The following is a 24,691-nucleotide window of genomic DNA, read 5'->3' as shown; positions in this document are numbered from 1 at the left end:
CGAAGGAAAAGGTAAGTGAACCAACAATGCATTAGCTTAAAGGAACCTATTTAGAAAATAAAAAACAAACCTTTACAACCCCTTCAACCAGTTCCAGACCGCGCTGTAGCCGTCTTTTGGCTATAGCGTGGTTTAAAGGGGTTGTAAAGGTTCGTTGTCCAGTTCTGCAAGAGTGTCTGTGGGCGTCCTCCCAAAACCACAACTGGCATGCTCTGTGATAGCGGTAAAGGGCCAATCACATCGGCCCTCTACTATGATCAGCTTTGTCTAATTGTAACGGTTTTCGGCATTCCTTTCCTCACACACTGTCACAGCATGAGGAGAGCCAGTAATGGGCAAGTCTGACCAAGGACATTTACATTGGTATCAGGGTACTGATTATCAGTGCCCTGATTATTGGTGCCACCCCATCAGTGACGGAGGAAAAAAAAATTTCAACATTTTCCGTCCTTTTTATTTTTTTTATTTTTTTGAGCAAAACAAAAGAATCCTGTGGCATTTAAATACCACCAAATGAAAGCTCTATTTGTGTAAAAAAAAACAATTTCATATAGGATCAGCATTGCATGACTGCGTAATTGTCATTCAAAGTGCGACAGTGCTGAAAGCTCAAAATTGGCCTCAGCAGGCAGGGGCTGAAAGTGCCCCCTGTATTGAAGTGGTTCATTTCTTAAATGCATTTATCAGATTCCCTGCACTCTGTATATGTAAAACCTCATGAAACAACCCAATCTAGAGTGCGAGGAGAATTTACTTTAAGACCCCTTTCACACTGGGGCGTTTTTCAGCATTAAAAAAGTGTCTGTAAAGCGCCTGAAAGAAGCTGCATCTGTAATCACAATGTGAAAGCCCGAGTGCTTTCACACTGAGGCGCTGCGCTGGCGGGGCTTCAAGAAAAGACCTGCAAACAGCTTCTTTGCAGCGCTTTAGGAGCGTTAAATACACCGCTTCTAAAGGCCCCTTCCCATTGAGGGAGCTTTTTTTAACGCCAAAGCGCCTAAAAAACTACCCAGTGTGAAAGGGGTCTAAGGGTAATCACCACAAAGTTTGCATGCACACCAATGCAAATGCTCTTAAATCACGTACACTGAACAGGTCACTGAGGGTTAATGCTTATAAGCTAAGGGGTAAAGAAGTATTAAACCCCAAAAGCAAACTTATTATACTACAGCTTACCAAGTCCTACAGTATCTCACAAATGAGTACACCCCTCACATTTATGTAAATATTGTATTATTTTATATATTATTTTATATTTTTATGTGTCAACACTGAAGAAATGACACTTTGCTACAATGTAAAGTAGCGAGTGTACAGCTTGTATAACAGTGTACATTTGCTGTCGCACAACAACGATATTTCATCGTAACCCAGCGATTGTACAGCACACAGGCAGAATAGCGAGCTGCCGTTCTGTCAGTAGGGAAGGTGTTGATCCTGTGTTCCTCAAAGCAGGAACATAGAGCAATGCCTTTCCATAGTAAAAAGGACCCCCCCCCCCCCAGTGAAAAAGCACAGGCTAGGCATATATTTAACCCTTTCATCACCCCTGATGCTTAACCCCTTCCCAGCCAGTGTCATTAATACAGTGAGAGTCAGCGGCGGTGCATCCATAAGGGCACACGTGCACTGCCCCCTATCTCCAGAGACCCCCTCTATCACCAATAGATAGATTTGTGCTATGCATGAATCCACTGTATCTATGGCCGCCGCCACCCCCTAATTCAGGCGCCCGGCCCCTTTTCGAACACCTGAATTACAGCGGGGGTGGGTGTTTTTAAAGCACCCGATTAGAGCCATAGGCTGTAATAGGCGTAAAAAAATAAATAAACAGCGAGCGCCATGTGAGTTCACCCAACGTTGTTACAAAAAGCGAATGAATATTCGCTTTCCCAAACACTGAACCGCCTCTCAGTTGCTCGGGTCTGTTACCCATCCCCTGATTGGCTGAAGCGACAGGCACTGTGATTGGACGCCTATCAGGCGTCCAACCATAGGAGAGGGCGGGAGGAGCGATCGCCGACATTGAGGAGCATGGGGGACACTGCTCACCGCTGTCACCCACTGCCCCACCGAGACAGGGTAATTGCCGGGCAAAAGGCAGGCAGGGGGGCACAGTGGGAGCGTTTGTTGGGGCACAGTGAGGCTGCAATTGATGGGGTTTCTTTTTCCCAGAATTATTCAGTTTTGAGCACCAGCCGCCACTGGTGACAGTGCATATTTTTTAACACTAATCACTGTATTAGTGTCACTGGTCCCCAAAACGTGTCAAAAGTGTTAGTGTGCAACTTGTTCGCCCTAATACCGCAGTCTCCCTATTTAGTCGCTGATCACTGCCATTACTAGTAAATAAAATGATATACCGTATTTATCAGGGCAAAATCGTGAGTGCGCGGTATACGGCGATACCCGCTTTCCCGCGCCGAGTTTGAATACTGCGCCGACATATACCGAGCGCAGTACACTCGGGTATAGTCGGGCAGTCTCGGCTCGTTCCGCGCTCACGTCCTGGACGTACAGGACGTCAGCGCGAGAGTTGCCGAGCCTGCCCGACAATACACGAGTGTACTGCGCTCTGTATATGTCGGCGCAGTTTTCAAACTTGGTGCGGGAAACGAGCGGGGAGGACGCTGGACCCAAAAAAGAGGACCCCCGAAGCCGCAGACGGACGCCGGACCCGACGAGGCCGCCGATGGACGCCGCACAAGACACCAAAAATGTAAGTACAAAAAACTTTTTTCCACAGGAATCCGCTGCAACTTTAGGGGTGCGCGCTATACGTGGGAGCACGCTATACCCCAATAAATACGAATATATATTTTAAAAAATATCCCATAGTTTGTAGATGCTATAACCTTTGCACAAACCAATCAATATACGCTTATTTGGATTTTTTTTACCAAAAATATGTAGCAGATATATATTGCCCTAAATTTATGAAAAAAAATGGTTTTTCAATTTTTGAATTGGATTTGTATTATAGAATTGTGTATATCGTTTTATAGCAAAAAGTATAAAATCTATATTTTTTTCCAAATTTTTTGTTTTGTCTTTTATAGCGCAAAAAAAACAAACAACGCAGGGGGATAAAATACCACCAAAAGAAAGCTCCAATTTGGGGGGGGGGGGGGGTTACATTAACTGACAATTGCGCTGTTGTGCAACACTACCCAAATACATTTTAAGTAATGCAAAAATGGCCTGGTCACGAAGGAGGGTAAATCTGCCGGAGGGCAAGTGGTTAAGCAGAGATCCCAGAGAAAGACAATACAATTGTGTGTATGTTGGAGGTGGGATCTCACTGGGGAAACACCAATCTGTGTGCTGGAGGTGATGTAGCTGGTGAAGGATCAAGGAGATGTTGTTTTGGACTGTGGGAAATTATGCAAACTTATAGTAGAAATTATAGAGAATAGAATGGTCATAATACTCGACAGTTACCCGATTCAGTTTGCTCGCCGTTATGGGCAACCCATGTATTCTTAAATTACGAACACACAAAATCAAGGCATTGAGTAAAAGAAAATAAAAATTGGTTTACAACAGCCAGTCAAAGAAGTAATTATGGATTGACATAAAAAAAAAAAAAATAAAACCTTCAGTGTGCAACTCCCCCTCATACTTACTTGAGCCCCATCTTGATCCAGCGATGTTGCACAAGAGCTTGGGCTGTCAGGGACTCTGTTCCTACTGACTGGCTGAGACCGCTGCTGTCAAAGTCAGTGAGCAAAAGTGGAAAGACGGGGGGGGGGGGGGGCGGGCGAGCCTCTGTGTCTGAATCGACAAACGGAGCTGTGGCTCGGCGTGGTTGCCCCCATAGTAATCTGCTTACTGTGGGGGCACTTGGCAGGAGCGAGGGGCAAGGAGAGCCGACGAGGGACCCGAGAAGAAGAGGATCTGGGCTGCCCTGTGCAAAACCATTACACAGAGCAGGTAAGTTTGACACGTTTGTTCTTTTTAAACAAAAACATGTAATAAAAACATAAAAAAAAATTAGGCTTTAATATCACTTTACCTGATTGGTTAACTAGTTTCACACACCGAAATGCAGAGTGTAGCATTTTTTTCCCCCAAAGCATTGCAGCACAAGCATTGGTGGAAATAGTCTACTGAAAACAATGCATTTCCAATGGTGATGTTTGTAATCTAAAAACGCATCTGGAAGGAAATGAGTCCTGTGAAAAGGTTTTTAGCAAGGTCATCTGTGTGAAACAACTTACCTGGCATTGCATGATATATACTAGGCCAGAACTGACCGCTGTCTCTCTTTATCCAAACACGCACTGTCCTGAAAAAAAGAACATTGGTGAGAGACAAGAATACAGATGGCGATGGGTACAAGAATTACAGCTACACAGGAATGTACCATAGAGCAGAACAGTTTGTAATTACATTAGTTGCCATCTCTTCACTAGAGAATAAGGACCTTGGGGGACGGGACAGAATGTTATACGACGAAAGTGGCAAATGGCTCAAATTATTTAAGTGTATTCATGGGGCATTCTTATGGTGAACAAGTCACTCTGGAGAATGGCACAAAAAATAAAACATAGGTTCGAAATAATGGATCTTTATATATATTTACATACATACATACACACACACCGATACAGGTTTGATTATAATCTGTTGTTCTTGGATATTTTTAGATTGTGGCATGATATGTGGCTCTTTGTGATCGGTTAGCGTGCTTAAATTCTTCTATTTATGTGATTTCTTGATTCAACAGGTCTGGCAGTAATCAGGCCTGGGTGTGGCAAGTGACATTTAACTCAACTTTCCAAAAAATTGTGGTCAATCACAGTTCATTCATGATTCAGCATGGGAGGGGGCATTTACTTTTTCACATAGGGCCAGGCAGGTTTGAACAGCTTTTCCCCCTTAATAAATTAAATAATTTAAAAACTGCATCTTGGGTTTACTCGGGTTATGTTTGTGTAATATTAAAATTATTTTCATGATCTGAATCATTTAAGTGTATTTTCCCAGCAGGGGAGGGGAGAGGGTAGACTTGGGGAATCTGTCCCTGCCTGGGAGATCTCAGTGATTATTGCTAGCGGCTATAGCAGCCGCTAGGGATAATCGCTTTTAAAATACAGCAGGCTAGTTGTACCCAAGTTACTCAATTAACTTTGGTACATTCAGTCCTTACCCATACATGGTTTGAATCCTCTATGGCCGGCCTAAGTGAACTTAAAACGGGCACACTTGTGCTAGTTCATATTAAAAAGGTGACAAATCTTGCAGCCGCTTACACTGTACTCGGTCTCTGCCATCAAAGAAGCTTACAAACTATAATCCCTACCAGGGAGACACTCCTGGATTGAAGCTGGTTACCTGATTACACAGATTTGGCCAGTTCTAATGATCGACTTTTCATGACGGGAAAATGTGTGTTCGATCAGTGTACTGTCCAGAACTTATCCCCATCTAGGTTCCCGGGCAAGCAGCACTGCGATGAGCGGCCATCTTCGTCTCCTCTACATCACACAGTGCGTCTTCCTCCTAGGTGTCCAATAGAATCCCGATTGGCCTGGGGAGCAGGATCAGTGCGAAAATAGGGAATATTCATTTCGCTTTTGTCACACAACTGGGTGGGCTCGGAGGACGGTGCTCTGCGCCCCGAGCTCACCTTTTTTTTAAGCCTATTAGAGCCTCTGGCTCCAATCACGTGCTTCCAAAAAAAAAAAAAAAAAACACGACTTCCATTGTTAACCAGGCATCCGGCGCCACGAATGTGGATGAGGGGGCCAGAAGCATGGATGGGGGAGGGCGCCTGTGCAGTGTTTAGGCAGTGCTTTCTGGCTGCTAGTGAGGTGCTTTTAACCCCAAAGAAGGGGTTAAAAGCACTCCCAAACTGCCCCAAAGATGCTGCTTGCAGACTTTTTTCTAATGTCATAAAGCTCAGATCATCTTACCATTGATTTCTTGAACACAATAAGGTCACTGTTCTCCAATGACCTCCACAGTCACCAGATCTCAATAGAGCACCTTTGGGATGTGGTGGAATGAGAGATTCGCATCATAGAGGTGCAGCTGACAAATCTGCAGCAACTGCGTGATGCCATCATCTCAATATGGATCAATAAAAAAAAAAAAAAAAAAAAAAAAAAAAAAAAAATCGCTGAGGAATGTTTCCAACACCTTGTTGAATGCATGCCACGAAGGGTTACGGCAGTTCTGTATGCAAAAGGGGGTCCAACCCGGTACTAGCAAGGTGTAATAATAAAGTGGCAGGCGAGTGTACAGGATACTAAAGAAAATCAACAAGCCCTCGAATTAAAGCGGAGTTCCACCCAAAAACTTCCTCTTTTCGGGAACCCCCCCCCTCCGGTGTCACATTTAGCACCTTTCAGTCTAAGTGTCTAAAATAGGTATTTGCACCCACTTCTGGGAATACTCTCGTGGGGCAGCCTCGCTCCCTACCCGCACCTCCCGCTGTCTTCTGAGAAACACTGTTCCCAGGAGAAAGCAGGGACCAGTGAAGCCGCGCCGCGCTACTCACGCATGCGCAGTAAGGACCTGGGCAGTGAAGCCGCAAAGCTTCACTTCCCGATTACCTCACAGAGGATGGCGGCGGGTGCAGCCGGGGGACGAGCGATTGCTCGTCCCTTGGCTGCCGACATCGCGGGGGCGCACTGGGCAGGTAAGTGTCCATATTTTAAAAGTCAGCAGCTGCAGTATTTGTAGCCGCTGTCTTTTAAAAAAATATATATATTTGGCGGAACCTCCGCTTTAAATCAGTGCACAGCTCAGTAAAGCCTTCTTAGGACATCAGGTATTCATATACACCATTCCATATCCAATAAATAGGATTATGCCTCATTTCAGGACATTGGGCAGAGCCATGCGAATCATTCCACTGGTGTATAGCTCAACATAATAGAGCCATGGACATGGGCGTCCGCTCCATAGGGCAAGGGAGGTCGTTTGCCCCCCCCCCCTGGAATCGCCATGGAGAGCCAGGAGCAGGGCCGAGCTAGAGTCAACATAATAGAGCCATGGATTCCAAACTGCATACAGCTGTGCTGTTTCAGGCTTTTTGGCCATCATCAGTGCAGTGTATGGAAACCATGGCATCTATGGAGTATGACTTGGGACCCAAGGAGACAGTACACTATAAGGGTTATGGTGAGAAGGGATTGAACACTATAGTCCTATTAGTGTAGGAGAAAACATAACATATAATGGAATGCCTTTGTGCGACATCCGCATATTCTAGAACCACAGAAGTAAATAAAAAAGATCTGTCAGAGAACATCAGGCGTGTAGCAAACACAGGAAATGCCATCATTTCACAGAACAGAATGTTGTGAGGAAATATTCAGTACCAACATTACATACGTTCCCATAAAAGAGACTTCACATAATCATAAAAACAAAGAACTTGTCTGCAACAAGACTGATGATTTCAGTTTAGTGTTCTGCATATCCAGCCAAATAAACGTTTTTTTGGTTTCATTTTGGATAATGTTAGAATGGGTTAAAATGTCTGTTCTTATTTTACTGTTATTTCGGCTTCCATTAGGAAAAACCCATACTAAAGATGCTGGTGCTTCCGAGAACCCCTCCTGCTGAAAGCAAGTCACCTAGGATTGATATCCCACTTATCCAGCTGGGAGGGGACGACACATGGAAATATGTATTCCTCCTACAGGCAGTCCCTGAGTTACAAATTTCCAACTATTATGCCGCGTACACACGATCGGAAATTCCGACAAGAAAACCGTGGATTTTTTTTCCGACTGAATTTTGGCTCAAACTTGTGTTGCATGCACACTGTCACGCAAAACTTCGACCGTCAAGAACACTACGACGAGTCTAGAAAAATTAAGTTCAATGCTTCCGAGCATGCGTGTTTTTTGCGCGTCGGAATTGCACACAGATGATTGGAATTTCCGACAAGAACTTTTCACTTTGGAAAATTTGAGAACCAGCTCTCCAATCGTTGCTGTCGGAAATTCCGACAGAAAAAGTCAGATGGGGCCTACACACGGTCGGAATCCCCCACCAAAAGCTCACATCGAACTTTTCTTGTCTAGAATTCCGATCGTGTGTACGCGGCATTACTTACAATGGGAGACAACAGAAAGTGAGAGGAAATCTTCCCCTAGGAAGGGAAATTCATTCCTGTAAGAGTTATCATGGGAAAAAAATGTGTCTCAACTGAAGCTTTATCACCAATCCTTGTTTCAACAACAGCCCAAAATTTTCAAAACCCAAATTGGCACAGGGACCGAAAGTGAGGTGAAATCTTCTGAACAGGGACACAGACAGCAAAACAAACCTTAGAGGGGTATTAGCCGTTCCCTCTGCCAAATTTAGCAAGATCAGGCTTTGGCTGTGAAGCCAATGGGCACAATGCAGAGATAGCAGTCACCCCCATGTTATTGTTCTCAGAAGGAAAGGACAGTTGGCCAGACTGGATTTACCCTGCTGCTCATTATCATTGGGAGCACTTTGTGAGCTGTATCTTTGGTTACATAGACAAGTTTTGGGAATTCCTGTGTTTAACGATAATGAATATCCACTTGTGTCAGATTGCAATCATTCCTAACTACTATCAAATGTTTCTAATCAGTTTAACAAAAGCTGGACGGCTCGTTTCATCTTCTTCTCCCATCGTTTGATTGAATTACACGTTCAATCCCTGCATTTTCTAAACACAAGAAACGGTTAACTGTACAATTGGCCCAAAATCTGGGTCACTCTTGCCTCCAAGACATAACCTGGCTGGCAACTGCTGTAATTTGTGTCAGCTAATCATTCTTCTCCAAGAAGGCAGATCCCACAGGAAGTGTAGTATGGGAACGACAGAACTGAAGAACAACATTTCTGCCCTTTAAGTCTGGATGTTCTGAAACGGTCAGCCCCACAGAGGATCATGGGATTTTTCTTGCTTCTCTATGGATCAGGAGGATTCTTAATCCAGGATAATTTTTTATCTAGCGCTTTTGCAGCCACGTTTACAGGAAATGACAAAAAAAAAAAAAAAAAACTCAACATACCACACACAACACCACATATAAAAAGACAGAAAACTTTTTATTTGTAAGCCTAGGACTTTGTAAGTGCAGAAAAAAAAATGAAGGTCCAACTCTGAGCAACTTCTGATCCTTAAGAAAAAATAAAAATGTAATAATCTTTACACATTAGAAATGTCTTCAGTGAGGTCACAGAACATCACAGGTTCTCTTCATTCTTCACAGATGGATGAATCCTGAATGCTGCAACAGTGATGCTACATTATGACATTGCACAGCTCTTTGCGGCATTCACCTGTCACCCAAGAGGAATGGCACAGCTTTGCTTAACTTAAGTGTTTATGAATCATTCTTTTACCTTAAAGGGGAGTACTAATCCAAAAAATGGATCTTCCGCTTTTCAGAACCCTCCCCTCCTCTGGTGTCACATTTGACACCTTTCACAGGGGTGCAGATACAGGTATTTGCACCCAGTTCCGGGCATAGCCATTCCCCCCCCCCCCCCCCGCTGTCTCCTGGGAATCACACTGTTCCCAGGAGAGAGCAGGGACCAGCGAGGACGATCGGCGCTGGTCGCGCACATGCGCAGTAGGGAACCAGGCAGTGAAGCCGTAAGGCTTCACTTCCCGATTCCCTCACTGAGGATGGTGGCGGGGGCAGTCGAGAGACGAGCGATTGCTCAATCTCAGCTGCCGACATCGTGGGCGTGCTGGACAGGCAAGTGTCCATTTTTTAAAAGGCAGCAGCTGCAGTATTTGTAACTGCTGGCTATTAAAAAAATAAAAATTAACATTTCGGGTGGACCTCCGCTTTAATGCATTTCCTGCATTAAAGCAAAAAATGTTCCACTACCCCCCACGAGTGGTTGCCCATCTGCAGCAGTGCTGGTCTTTGTGCCACTTCTCACAGGACAGATTGAGAGAGGTGGGAGATGGGGGTCACAGAGTGTGTATCTATGGACGCACACAGTCCGGTTGGGGAGCACACCTGCATGTGCAAACCCATAGCAATAAATTTGCTATGGGGCACACGCAGGAGAGGAGAAGCAGAGCATGCTGGTGGGGGACCCCAGGAGAAGCGGTACGGGGTGACACTATGCAATAACATTGCACAGACCAGGTAAGTAAAAATCTATTTTCAGTGGTGGGGGACAGGACAATGGCCCTTTCAATCACTTTGCAGCCTGAAATGAAGAAAGGCACAGTTTTTGCTTTATCCAAGTGAATGGTATAACCAACATGTGAGGAAAAAAAAAAATATATATATATATATAACAGAAATCACTGAGTTGGAAACAGGTTAACCTAACCCTTTTGTCAGTATTTTGCTGAACCACCTTACTTTAATTAGCCTTTAGTTTGTTGGGGTATGTCTCTACTAACTTTGCACATCTAGACTTTGCAATATTTGCCCACTCTTTGTAGAACTGCGCAAGTTCAGTTAAATTTAATGGTGACCGTTTGTGAACTGCAGTCTTCAAGTCATTCCACAGATTTTCAATGGGGTTTAAGTCTGGGCTCTGACTAGTCCATGCAAGGAGATTCACCCTTTTCTCCTTCAACCGCCATGTGGTTATTTTTGCTGTGTGCTTTGGGTCATTGTCATGTTGAAACGTAAACCTTCTTCCCATTGACAACATTCTGGCAGAGGGCAGCAGATTTTCCTCAAGAATTTGACGCTATTTTGCCTTGACCGTTTTTCCTTCTATCCTGCTCCAGTCTCTGCTGCAGAGCAACAGCCCCAGAAAAGGTTATTACCACCTGCATGCTTAACTGTAGGAATGGTATTTTAATGGTGAGCTATATTGGATTTCCGCCAGACATATTGTTTCGTGATAAGGCCAAGTAATGAAATTTTAGTCTCATCTGACCAGAATACCTTTTTCCATGTGGCCTCAGAATCTTCAAGGTGCTTTATGGCAAAGCTCAGTCGTGACTGCAGGTGGCCTTTCTTGAGGAGTGTTTTTTTTTCTTGCAACCCTCCAATAAAACCCACATTTGTGGAGAATTTGTGATACTGTTGTCACATGTACACAATGACCACCATTTGTCATCAATTCCTGCAACCGTTTCAGAGTTGCTGTAGGCCTCTTGTTAGCCTCTCTGACCATTTTCCTCCTGGCTTTTTCATCCAGTTAGGAGCGCCGTCCTAATCCTGGCGGGGCAGTGTTGTACTAAATAGCTTAAACTTCTTCACCTCCCTGGCGGTATGATTATTTCAGTAAAAAAGGTGCTGAAAGCGGTACCATTATTTGCAAGGAAATTTGGTGTTTTATATTGTAGGCCTGTAATTCTTAGGAATAACTCACTTAAATCTGACCAAACCAGAGTCTAATAGGCATCCCGGGTATGAAATTTTTTTTAAAACAAAATTATAATATAATAAATAATTATAAATAATTATAACAAATAATAATATAATTCTAATAAAAAATATTCAATAATGTAATCAACTCAAAATCACTGAAATTTGCTCAGTTGCAGAATTGTCGCTGTCATTTTTATTTTTTTATGACGAATTTCCCCACAAATCGCTATCGCACAATTCTGCAAGTGATTATAATTTATTATCGCTATTTTATAGCTGATCTAAAACCATTTTTGACATAAAGGGACACTTTTGGTTGCTATGGGCAATCTACAGTTTGCAGGGAGAAAGAACCGTTTTTATTATATAAAAAGTACATGTAGGGCACTGGGCAGACCACTAGGGACAAGGGGGGTGTGTATTTTTTACATACAGTACTGTAATCTATAAGATTACAGTATACTGTATGTATAGTGTTTGTTTACCTTGGCGCCGATCTCCGCCCCCGTGCGTCGTAACATCGCAGGGAACAGAGATCGGCGGCACAGGAGGACACTGTGTGAATCGAGCGAGGTCCCGCTCGCTCACACAGCGCGGTGGCATCATTGGATCCAGAAACAAGGCGAGCCAGCGCGCGCTGCAGGCTCTGCATAGCTACCCCGAGCGCGACTCGGGGTTACCGATTTTGGCACAAAAAAATCCACCACGAGTCACGCTCGGGAATACCGCCAGGAGGGTTAATAGAAATCACTGTGCTTCCAGACATTAGTAAAACCGTCAGAAATGTTTTGTATCCATTGCCTGACTTGTGCCTTTCCACAACTTTATCCCAGAGATCCCAGTGACAGTGCCTTCCCACCCATAGTTGATTGTTTCAGTTGCACTACTTGGCACGGAAAAGCTCCAGAAAAGCTCTTTTCATTCTAAGCTAATCAAAAATGACCACAGCTGATCACAATTAAAAGTTAAATGGTGTTTTATACTATTAAGAAGGTGATTAGCTGCACCTTATTGAATTTACAGGTCATTTGTAGGAGTGAGGTGATCTTTTCCAACTCTGATTCCGTTTTGTCCGTCTACATTCTAGGCCGCAAAGCAGCAAAAATGTATTTTAAAGGCCCTCTCACATTTGAAAAAGCCAGCATTATTAAAATAAGTTGTTGCCAAATGAATACATCTAATCAATATTGTATGTCCCATTTTATACTGTGCTCCCACATGATATGGCTACATTCCTTATTCTCTGGTAAACTCGTGCTGCTATTTTAAAAAAGTAGACATCATCAGTAGCAGACTTCTTCCATATTTTCTGTACAGGCCCACCAATGACATCAGTGGCACGTTCTTGCTGTGCAAGTAACAGAATTAACGTTGAAGATGTTTTAAGATTAGCATGTGGAATTGCATGTATCAGGGCTTCTTAGTTTTGGGGAGACAGACCAGTTTTAAAGCATTTGAAAGGCTATGGTAATAAATAGCACGATGCCCGAAAAAAAAAGCTCTGGCTGTATATCAAAAAGAAAAACAATGGCAACACTCTAGGACCCTGTGAAACTGCAAAGCATTCTGGAAAGTAAATAGTGGTTTTCTGGGACATATACAAGAACTAGTCTTCTAATAAAAATAGCTTTTAATAAAAATTAGAATATCCTAAATCAGTACCATTGACATACTGGGAGATAGAGATATATATATATATATATATATATATATATATATATATATATATATATAATCTCTATCTCTATACGCTAGATCAATATAATTTGAAAGTAATGGACTCAATTCTTCCCACCTTAGGGTGACCTGCTGTTAGTAATCACTTGGGCTGGGAGTCATGATCTTTTTATCTACTGCTATGTGTTTATCTCATCTGCTGCTCAGCTCTCTCTAATGTGTGATCAATGAAAAGAGGAAAGCCAATAATCAGTTTCATAAAAGGAACAAGGCATATACATTAACTCCTGCTCCCTATGCACCTGCTTTACAGAACTGTCACTTGCACCTCTGCAGAGGTGCTTTGCGGTGGTTTTAACCCTTTATCTGCCACTAAGGGGGGGGGGGGGTAAAAGCGCCCCACTAGCGACCGAATAGCACCAAGAAATTGAAGGTAAGGCACTGCTAAAAATAGCGGCACTTGACCGCCGACGCACTCACCACCCCAGTGTGAAAGGGGCCTTACACAGTATTCCCCTGCAGCTTCTTTCACCATCTCCAAAACACCCAATGCTTATAAAATTATACATTTAATTTCTTGACTACCCATTAGACATGTGCACTGCCGAAAAATGTGTTTTCTTTTCATTTGCGTTTTTTATTTTCGATTTTCACATCATTCGTTATGATCGAAAAAACATATTTTTTTTAATAAAATTCGTAACTTCGGAAAAATTCTAATTCGTTATGTTCTATTTGTTTAGATGTGGTATTCCTAAATCCAAAATAACCAGCTAATAATAACTATTAAATCATAGGTATTGGAAATTCCTTTCAAATTTGGCTGTTTATAAATGCAACAAAAATACAAAAATGTATCCAAAAGATATGAATTATCCAAAATAACGAATGCCATATATAAATGAATGTAACAAATTAATAATACTGTAATAATATGCGGTAGTCATTTCAGATAATCCGTAACTTCGGATAAATGCGTATTCATTGCGTTCACTAACAGTCCAATTGAAAAGAAAATTCCAATATCTCCAATTTAATAGTTAGTATTTTCTTCTATTGAATTTTCAGATTTTCATTTCCATTTTTGAATTTACAAATTTTGGAATTTTCGGACAAATTCGTTATTTTGAAGATTTCCTGTCAAATTTAGTTGAAAAACAAATTTGGAACGAAGCGCGTCTACTACCCATAACATATTTGAAGGCCCTGGAGCACCAGAACAATGGAAACTCCTACAAAAATGATCCCATTTTGGGAAGCAAAAACCCCAACACATAATCTAGAAGGCATAATGAATCTTTTGAGCACGTAATTTTTTTCCACAATTTTTTTTTATTTAGATTTTTTTTTTTGTTACACAGAAGTGGTTTATTTATAAGGTATTTATAACTAGAGGTCGACCGATATGGGTTTTTCTCTGGCCAATGCCGATATTTAGAAATCGCGGCGGCCTATAGCCGATTTATGATGCCGATTTTTTTGGGCCGATATGTTAAGCCGATTTTTCAGGCGCATTTGGGCTAAACAGTAAAGTTAGCCCATATTTTTATTTTTTCGTCCAAAAGTTTTCATTACCTGTTTTTGTGTATTACATTATATATATATATATATATATATATATATATATATATATATATATATATATATATATATATATAACACAAAAACAGGTGATGAAAAAAAAAATATGGGCTAACTTTACTGTTTATTTTTTTTTTGTTAAAGTATATTTTTTTTCCCCAAAAAATGTGTTTGAAAGACCGCTGCGCAAATATCGTGTAACATTAAATATTGCAGTAATCGCTATTTTATTTCCTAGGGTCTCTGCTAAAAAAAAATATATAATGTTTGGGGGTTCCAAGTAATTTTCTAGCAGAAAATACAGGATTTTTACTTGTAAGCATCAAAAAAGATTTAGCCTTTAAATGGTTAAACTGAGAATTCTCCTACACAGAGTTCAGTTCATTGATAAGTAGCAACATTGTATCTTTTCTAAAACTTGGCAGGCTGCCCAGGAGAGAGAGAAGGTCTTCTACGGGAAGCTTCAGGCAACTTGCATTGACTTCTATTACAGAAGCGTTTTGCAAGTCGCGGTGCTGAAGTTTAAATCGGCATTTTTAAAGCACAAATCGGCCGATGCCGATTAATTTAAAAACGCCAAATATCGGCCGATATATCGGCCAACCGATATATCGGTCGACCTCTATTTATAACCCATAGCAAAAATGACACCCCCAAAATACATTCTGCTATTCCTCCTGAGTATGGCGACACAACGTGTGAGAAATACTGACATAAAAGCGCACACACACACACACACACACACACACACACACACACAGGCTGGACTTCGTCTTTTTTCAAACTCACCAACTTTTACACAGCCTGAGCACTGATGTGGCACGAATGAAGCACAAATCAGTGCTGTAGGTACTTCAGATCCAGTACACAACGCTGCTGCCTCAGTTCCCTCCTCACACACTGTTCCCTCCTCACACACTGTACCGAACTGGACATGCACTGGTTTGTTGACACGTGATCACCCGGTCACGTGATAAAGGGGCACTGTCGTCATCGGCCCTTTACGCCGATCCCAGGGTGCACGCTGGAAGCACGAGTTCGGGAGGAACATCCATGGATGCCCTCCTCGGACTAGACGACCACGCTGTAGCTGTCATTTGGCTATGGCCCGGTCGGCAAATGGTTACAGCAGGTTAAACAGCAAAGTGCTTGTTAGGTCTAATCTGTCTCTTTCTATGCTGTATAAAACCTGGTTGATCCTGCCTGTTCCTATGTCCCCCTATGTAAATTGACCACAGTAATCATGGCTGCTGATCCACTGTTTTTTTGGCTAGCTTTAAAACATTCCTCGCCAGTTTGCTGTGGTTTCTGAGACGGACCTGAAACGTGTATTCAAAAATCAGGAGTTCCGACTTTACAATATGTATAAATATCCCAGAATATACAGCGATGCTGTGACATTTTTCCCACCCAGTCAGTGCCGATCCTGACCTCTCTGGGGCCCTAAGCAAAATGACATGTCACATTAAAGTTGAAAAGCAGGGGGGGGGCACTGCCGACAGTGACATGTCACATTAAAGATTACAGTTGAGAAGCGGGGGGGAGGGGGTGCTCTGCTGTCGGAAATGACATCTTACATTAAATCAGTGTTTCTCAATTCCAGTCCTCAGGCCCCCCCAACAGGTCAGGTTTTCAGGATTTCCATTATTTTGCACAGGTGATTTGATCAGTTTCACTGCCTTAGTAATCACCACAGCCTTTTCATCTGAGGGAAATCCTGAAAACCTGACCTGTTGGGGAGCCTGAGGACTGGAATTGAGAAACACTGCATTAAATTGAGAAGGGGGGGGGGGGTGCTGACTTCTTACCTTTTCTCCCATGCAGCCAGTGAGCTGAGAAGTGGGGGGGAGGGGCCGAAAATGACTTCTCATTAGGCGGGCCTCTAGTAATTTGGGGGGCCCTTTGCAGCTTTGTGGGGCCCTAAGCGGCTTGCATAGTGAGCCTATAGGTCGGATCGGCCCTGCACCCAGTGGCTACCTCTCTGGTAAATTTTTTCCTCCCACTGAACCACTAACACCAAGGCACTAGATGACCACCAATGCCAAAACATTACTTCTCCCACCGACACAGGGACATTGCATAGTTGTTTTACCCATTGAACACCAATGCCGATAATTTTTTCAGCCACAGACTAATCATGCCGACTTTGTCCTCCTAATAACCACTGACGCCATAGCGTGGTTTCCTCTAACCGACCCCAACACTGAGGATATTTCCTCACATTGACCACCAACACTGATAATTATTCCTCTGCCTTCTGTGTGTGGAAATGACGGATTTGTAACTTTAGTCAGCCAGTCTTGGAATTCACATGCCTGTGCCATGCTGGACAGCTAGACAAGGTACACCATTATTTCTTAAGTGTTAGGACCACAGATTCCAGGGTGCCGTGAAGTGGTTCTGAGGCTCACACATGCGTTTGCAAATGCGTACGGACAAAACCCCTGATTAACACATACAGTTAGACAGGTTAATTGGTTGTCTACAAGCTGGTCGGTAAGAAGGCTTGGTTTTTTCCTGGGCATTCCCCAGGTTTTTGTGTTACCATTATTTCTTAGTTTGGCTTTGTCACCTCATTGCCTTCATCCTGCCTACTGTACAATGAATGATCATATCCTCTGTCAAATGAGGGCGATTCAGGAAGTAAGAACAGCTAAACTGAAAAACAGCACAGTGATGTCCGTGGCTCCACCGTGTGGCAAAGGTGTAAGAACCACAAGAAAACAACTTTAACCACTTCCATACCGGGCCTATTTTGGCACTTCTCTCCTACATGCATAAATCATAAATTTTTTGTTAGAAAATTACTCAGAACCCCCAAACTCAGAGAGCCACGCTGTACCCCCGCACCGACCAGAGAGCCACGCTGTACCCCCGCACCAACCAGAGAGCCACGCTGTACCCCCGCACCAACCAGAGAGCCACGCTGTACACCCGCACCAACCAGAGAGCCACGCTGTACCCGCACCAACCAGAGAGCCACGCTGTACCCGCACCAACCAGAGAGCCACGCTGTACCCGCACCAACCAGAGAGCCACGCTGTACCCGCACCAACCAGAGAGCCACGCTGTACCCGCACCAACCAGAGAGCCACGCTGTACCCGCACCAACCAGAGAGCCACGCTGTACCCGCACCAACCAGAGAGCCACGCTGTACCCGCACCAACCAGAGAGCCACGCTGTACCCGCACTAACCAGAGAGCCACGCTGTACCCGCACCAACCAGAGAGCCACGCTGTACCCGCACCAACCAGAGAGCCACGCTGTACCCGCACCAACCAGATAGCCACGCTGTACCCGCACCAACCAGAGAGCCACGCTGTACCCGCACCAACCAGAGAGCCACGCTGTACCCGCACCAACCAGAGAGCCACGCTGTACCCGCACCACCAGAGAGCCACGCTGTACCCGCACCACCAGAGAGCCACGCTGTACCCGCACCACCAGAGAGCCACGCTGTACCCGCACCACCATAGAGAGCCATGGGAGCCACGCTGTACCGGCACCACCAGAGAGAGCCACGCTGTACCGGCACCACCAGAGAGAGTCACGCTGTACCCGCACCACCAGACAAAGAACGCCACGCTGTCCAGGACCACCAGAGAGAGCAGGTCAGTGTCACTGGGCAGTGTGGGCACAATAGGAGACACAGTACTAGCATTCTATGGCCACAATAGGACTGGGACGCTGTGATATAAAGGGGACTGCACTGTAATCATTGCAGTGCCCCTTTACAGTGCAGTCCCCTTTATATCACAGCGTCCCTGCACATTACAGTGTGGAGGACCGTTACCAGCCACCCCCTGCGAAAATACCCACCCCCCCGGGTCCCTGGAAAACTTGGCTGCTCAGTCTAAAATGCCCGGGCCTATTTTTTGTCCCAGTCCGGGCCTGGTGACAGGTACTCTTTATGGAGAGATGCGGGGTCAATAAAGACCCCACATCTCTCCTCCAGGCTGGAAAGCATGAGATCGGTGAAAAAAAATTCACCGATCTAATGCTTTCAGCCACAATTGCGGCTGTGTTTACATACCGGGACCCGGGCGTGACATCATAACATCGCGCCCGGGCCTCCGACGATCATAGAGATGACTGGTGACCATCTGGTCACCAGTCTACTCTATGGTTTCCATCGGACGCCAGCGGATTGTTTCTCCGATGGCACGGGAGAGCCCGGAGAAGCACCGGATGGCGGCGGGAGGGGGGGGCGTCCCCTCCCGCCGCCTATAAGAACGATCAAGCGGCGGAAACGCCGCTATGATCGTTCTTATGGTGCAGGGATTCGCCGGCTGAAGAGATGGATATCTGAATGATGCCTGTAGCTGCAGGCATCATTCAGATATCCCCACTGAAAGTCCAGGATGTCATATGATGTCCTTGGGCTGGAAGTGGTTAAAAAAAGGATAAGTTTGCCTTTTGACAAAAAAAATAAAATAAAAAAAGTTATTTATTTTTTCCTGCAAAACAAAATGTGCAAAGTGCATTACTTTTTGTTTTGGGGGCCTGTAAAGCATTGCACCAGTGATCAGCCATGCAGGTCTCCTGCAGACCTGTCAGTGTACCGGCTTGCTCATACGAGGAAGCCAATACATTCTGACAGAAAGACTCAATGAACTACCACAGTGCTCACAGTAATGTGTTTTTCCATTGAAAAACTACAAGCTGAAAGGCTGATGGACCTTGTATTCCATTCACAGAGCACTGTGAATTAATGATGAGGCCGAAGCCCTGAACGACCGCAATTTCCCCCCCCTATTTTGACAACTGGCGGGGGGGCGGGGTGTCTATTAGGCCCAGGGGTGGACTGACAACTCATGGGGCCCCCGGGCAATAGAAGATTTTGGGGCCCCCCGGGCTTACAGATGGCCACCATTCCAGGAGGCAGTGCAGCTAAAATCTCAGGATTTTCACATCAAAAGCATGTCGGTTTCGGACATATCAGGGACAGATGTAAAAAAAAAAAAAAAAACACACACAGAATTTTACATACTGTCCCTGGTTTTATTGCGCCTGGCAACCCTGATGGGGCCCCCTAGTGGCATGGGGCCCTCGGGCAGTGTCCGAGAGCCTCAATGGTCAGTCCACCCCTGATTAGGCCGCTTTCACACAGAAGTGCCAGTCGGGTCCACCTCTCAGTTTCTCAGGCAGACCCAATCAGAACCTCCATTCATCTCTATAGAAGCGGCAGGTGTAAATAGACATGTGTACATCTGATCTACCAAAAACAGACAGATTGGGATACGTTCGTCATCCATCCAGTGGATCGAATGGTAGTCGGGTGTAAAAGGACAGGCGGTCCATTTACACCCGCCGACCCATAGAGGAGAGTGGTCTGTGTCCATGTCTGCTCTGCATAAGCTGACCAGACACAGACCTGTCATCCACCTGCTCAACAGGGATCAGTGAAGAGATCCCTGCCAAGCAAGCGAATCGCACCTGCAGACTGCCCCGTGTGAAAGGGGCCTTATATCTGAAGGCCACGACAGGTGGACAACATGCCAACAGACAGTCTCTGCGTAATCTTTTAAACATATAAACTGATATTTCTTATTCAGAAACCATCTCTTCCAGTTTTTTACAGTGCCTTGCAAAAGTATAAACCCCCCCCCCCCCCCCCCCCCCCCGTCTCGTGTTTTGTTGCCTCACAAACTGGAATTGACATGGATTGTTTTAGGATTTGCATCATTTACTTTATATGCCCACAACTTTGAAGATTTATTTATTTATTATTGTGAAGCAAATAGGACAAAACTAACAGAAAAAGCCAATGTGCCAATGTGCGGCTATCACGGCTCCAAATTATATAAGTCTCTATGAGCTTGCCACATCTAACCACTGGGATTTTTGCCCATTCCTCCTTGCAAAACTGCTCCAGCTCCTTCAAGTTGGATGGTTTGCGCTTGATAATAGCAATCTAAAGGCCCGTACACACGTTTAGATTTTCCAACAACAATTGTGCGATGGCAGGGTTTTTGTCGGATAATCCAACCGTATGTACACTTCATCGGACAATTGTTGTCGGAATTTCCAACAAATGTGGGATAGCATGCTCTCAAATTTTCCGACAACAAATGTGTGCCGTTGGGTTATCCATTTGTGTGTACACAAGTCCGTCAAAATAAAATCCAAAGTACAAAACACTCATGCTCCGAACCCATGCTAACCATCAGACAACATTAGCAAAAGTTGCCCAAAGGGTGGCGCTATAGAGCTGAAAAACAACGTAGTTTTGTGTATGTTGGCTGAAAAAGTTCTGCCGTCTGTATGCAGAAGTTCACAGCCAACGCTCTTCGCACAAAATTCCATGGATTTGTCTGATGGAAATCCGATCATGTGCACAAGGCTTTAGTCTGACCACATATTTTCTATTGGATTGAGGTCTGGGCTTTGACTAGGCCATTCCAACACATTTACATGTTTCCCCTTAAACCACTCAAGTGTTGCTTTAGCAGTGCGTTTTGGGTCATTGTCCTGCTGGAAGGTGAACCTCCGTCCTAGCCTCAAATCACACACAGAGTGGGACAGGTTTTGTCAAGATTATCCCTGTATTTAGCACCAGACATCTTTCCCTCAACTCTGACCAGTTTCCCAGTCCAGACTGCTGAAAAATGGTTTTCTTTGGGCAATGTCATGTGTTGGGTTTGCGCCAGACATAGCGTTTTCTTTCATGGCCAAAAAGTTCAATTTTAGTCAGACCAGAGCACCTTCCTCCATACATTTTGGGAGTCTCCCACATGCCTTTTCGCAAACTCAAAACATGCCATTTTGTTTTTTGCTGAAAGTAATGGCTTTCTTCTGGCCACTCTGCCATAAATCCCAACTCTATGGAGCGTACAGCTTATTGTCGTCCTATGTACAGATACTCCAGTCTCTGCTGTGGAACTCTGCAGCTCCTCCAGGGTTACGCTGTGCTGCCTCTCCGATTAATGCCCTCCTTGCCCGGTCCGTGAGTTTTGGTGTGCGGCCGTCTCTTGGCAGGTTCGTGCCATGTTCTTTCCATTTGGTAATGATAGATTTGATGGTGCTCCTAGAGATCAAAGATTTGGAAAAAAAAAAAATTTAACCTAACCCTGACTTGTACTTGACAACAACATCATCAGCCCTTGTTTGGAGAGTTCCTAGGCCTTCATGGCAGTGTTTGGTTAGTGATGCCTCTTGCTTAGGTGTTGCAGCCTCTGGGGCCTTTCAAAAAGGTGTGTATATGTAATGACAGATCATGTGACACTTGGATTGCACACAGGTGGACATCATTTCACCAATTATGTGACTTCTGAAGGTAATTAGTTGCACCAGAGATTTTTTTGGGCTTCATAACAAAGGCTGGGTTCACACTACTACACTACTTTCATCCTACTTTGCTCTGCTACATTGGTCCTACATTTATCCTACATTGGTCCTACATCCATCCTACTTTCATGAACAGGATACTACTTTGGTCCGACTTCAATGATATTCAATGGGCCTGAAGTAGGATCAATGTAGGACCAAAAGTAGTACAGGGAGCATTTTCAAAGTCGGACCGACTTGTGTAGGACGCTACAAGACGCTCTCATAGGGAAACATTGAACACAGAGCAAAGTAGGATGAAAGTAGTGTAGTAGTGTGAACCCAGCCAAAGGGGGTGAATACATATGCACATGCCAATTATTATTTTTTTCGGAAAAAAATTTTATGTATATATTTTTCAAATTTTACTTGAGCAACTTAGGGCCAGATTCTCGTAGGAGCGTGTATGTTTGCGGCGGCGTAACGTATGCGATTTACGTTACGCCGCAACTTAGACGGGCAAGTGCTGTATTCTCAAAGCACTTGCTCCGTAAGTTGCGGCGGCGTAGCGTAAATCGGCCGGCGTAAGCCCGCCTAATTCAAATGTGGGACAGGGGGGCGCGTTTTACGTTAATCTTCTGTGACCCGACGTGATTGACGTTTTTCACGAACGGCGCATGCGCCGTCCATGGAAATCTCCCAGTGTGCATTGCTCCTAATACGCCGAAAGGACGTATTGGTTTTGACGTGGACGTAAATTACGTCCAGCCCCATTCACGGACGAGTTACGCAAACATTTTTAATTTCGTCGCGGGAACGACGGCCATACTTAACATTGGTACGCGGCACTTACGCCACCATATAGCAGGGGTAACTATACGCCGGGAAAAGCCTGGCGTAAATTTACTGCGTCGGCCGCGCGTACGTTCGGGAATTCGCGTATCTTGCTGATTTACATATTTCGCAGCGTAAATCAGCATACACGCCCCTAGCGGTCAGCTTAAAAATGCAGTTACGATCCGACGGCGTAAGAGACTTACGCCTGTCGGATCTAACAGATATCTATGCGTAACCGATTCTAAGAATCAGGCGCATAGATACGACCGGCCGGACGCAGAGATACGACGGCGTATCTCCTCTGAGAATCTGGCCCTTAGAATATTGTGTTCTGATCCATCACATATAATTCAGATAAAAAAAAACATTGAACTAAAGGCTGTAATGTAACAAATTAGGTAAAAAGCCAAGGGGGGGGGGGGGGGTATACTTTTGCAAGGCACTGTAATCTAATAGTTTCATGACAACCACCTGAATACTTTCTATATCTAACCAGTCCGTCTGACTGGTTAGCAAACTTCTGTCAGATTAGCAAACCTGCGAGATGAGCAGGCTTGCCGCTGCTTTTAAAATTCAACATCATAACAGTCAGACGGACTTCTAAGTACTGGATTTCACTATATAAACTCAGTTTACTGTTAAATATAAGTGTAAAATGCAAAACTCTGGTGGGTGTAACAAGATGTCCGCTTTCCCCTTCTCAGAGTATCTTTACTGTGGAGGAGTGCGGGGTGTAGCAAGATGGCGGCGACGGAACGCCACTTCCGTTACCAATTCTGACGAAACACAAACAGTAACATACAGAAGGGGGCGGAAACAAGACCAGTCATCCTGCACAAGGAAAGATAACAGCACCGCCACTGATTACTGATTACAATACATAGATTCATGCATTGCAAAGATGCAGTGGAGGAGTGGTATACTCACCGCTCCAAAGATGCTGCTAGCAGGACATTTTTTAACGTCCTGCCAGCGCATTGCTCCAGCGTGAAGGGAGGCGCACTTTCAGGGCACTTTGCAGGTGCTATTTTTATCGTTATAGCTCCTTAGTGTGAAAGGAGTCTAAATCAATGGTCGGTGCATTGCACTGAAAATAAAAAAAATAAAAAAAAAATCGGCACTTGAAATAGTTTTTACAAAAACAGTGTTTTTATAATGTAGTATAGTGCATTACTGGACAAGCTGTGAGCATTGCTTCATGTATTTATAAAATCACACCACGATATACTGTATATATTTCGTAATGAGAGAAAACATGATACAGAGCAAAAAACACGAGCGACTGGGGAGAGGTCAAAGGTTTGAAGTTCGATGTTCAGTTGACATAAGAATGAAAAAAAAAAAAAACCCACTTCCCCATTTCATTCTCTATCCTGTTCTAGCGGCATTAAAATACATTAAAGAGGAGCTCCAGTCTCCGCACAAAAAATTTCAAGTCAGCAGCTACAAATATTAGCCCAATATTTTTGCATAATGTGAAAGATAAAGTTACGCCAAGTAAATAGATACCTAACATGTCGCGCTTCAAAACTGCACACGCTCGTGGAATGGCACCAAACTTCATTAATAAAAAAATTCCCATAGGCAACACTTTCAATTATTTTACTGGTTACATGCTTTGAGTTACAGAGGTCTAGGGCCGAAATTATTGCTCTCGCTCTAACGTTTGCAGCAATACCTCACATGTGTGGTTTAACACCGTTTCCATATGTGGGCGGGACCAACATATGTCTTCGCTTCTGCGTGCGAACACACAGGGACAGGGGCGCTTTAAGAAAAAACATTTATTTTTTGTTAATTTTACTTAAAAAAAAAAAGTTGATCAGTTTTATTCCCATTACAAGCAATGTAAACATCCCTTGTAATAGGAATTTGGCATGACAGGTGCAGTAAGATCTGGGGTCAATAAGACCCCACATCTCACCTCTAGACTGGGAAGCCTAAAATCAAGCTGAGGCGGCGGCGATTGTTTGAATACAGGGGCCGGGTGTGACGTCATAACATTACGCCTGGCTTCCGAACGACCATAGAGACTCCG

General features: G+C 44.2%; 1 protein-coding gene across 2 annotated transcripts in view; it reads right to left on the bottom strand.

Moving 5' to 3' along the window:
• The window catches only part of WDFY2 (WD repeat and FYVE domain containing 2), a 131,039-nt gene that overhangs the window by 94,982 nt on the left and 11,366 nt on the right, over positions 1–24,691 (bottom strand). Inside the window, exon 2 of one of the 2 annotated variants that reach the window (XM_040340332.1) lies at positions 4,221–4,288. In XM_040340332.1, coding sequence (XP_040196266.1) covers positions 4,221–4,288 — 68 coding nt within the window. The remainder of the gene's footprint in view (positions 1–4,220; positions 4,289–24,691) is intronic. The other variant, XM_040340333.1, reaches the window with a different exon arrangement.

The sequence above is a fragment of the Rana temporaria genome, chromosome 2 (assembly GCF_905171775.1).
Source record: "Rana temporaria chromosome 2, aRanTem1.1, whole genome shotgun sequence".
NCBI classification, from domain to species: domain Eukaryota; kingdom Metazoa; phylum Chordata; class Amphibia; order Anura; family Ranidae; genus Rana; species Rana temporaria.
The sequence above is the reverse complement of the archived record's forward strand: the minus strand, read 5'-3'. Positions and strand labels throughout refer to the sequence as shown.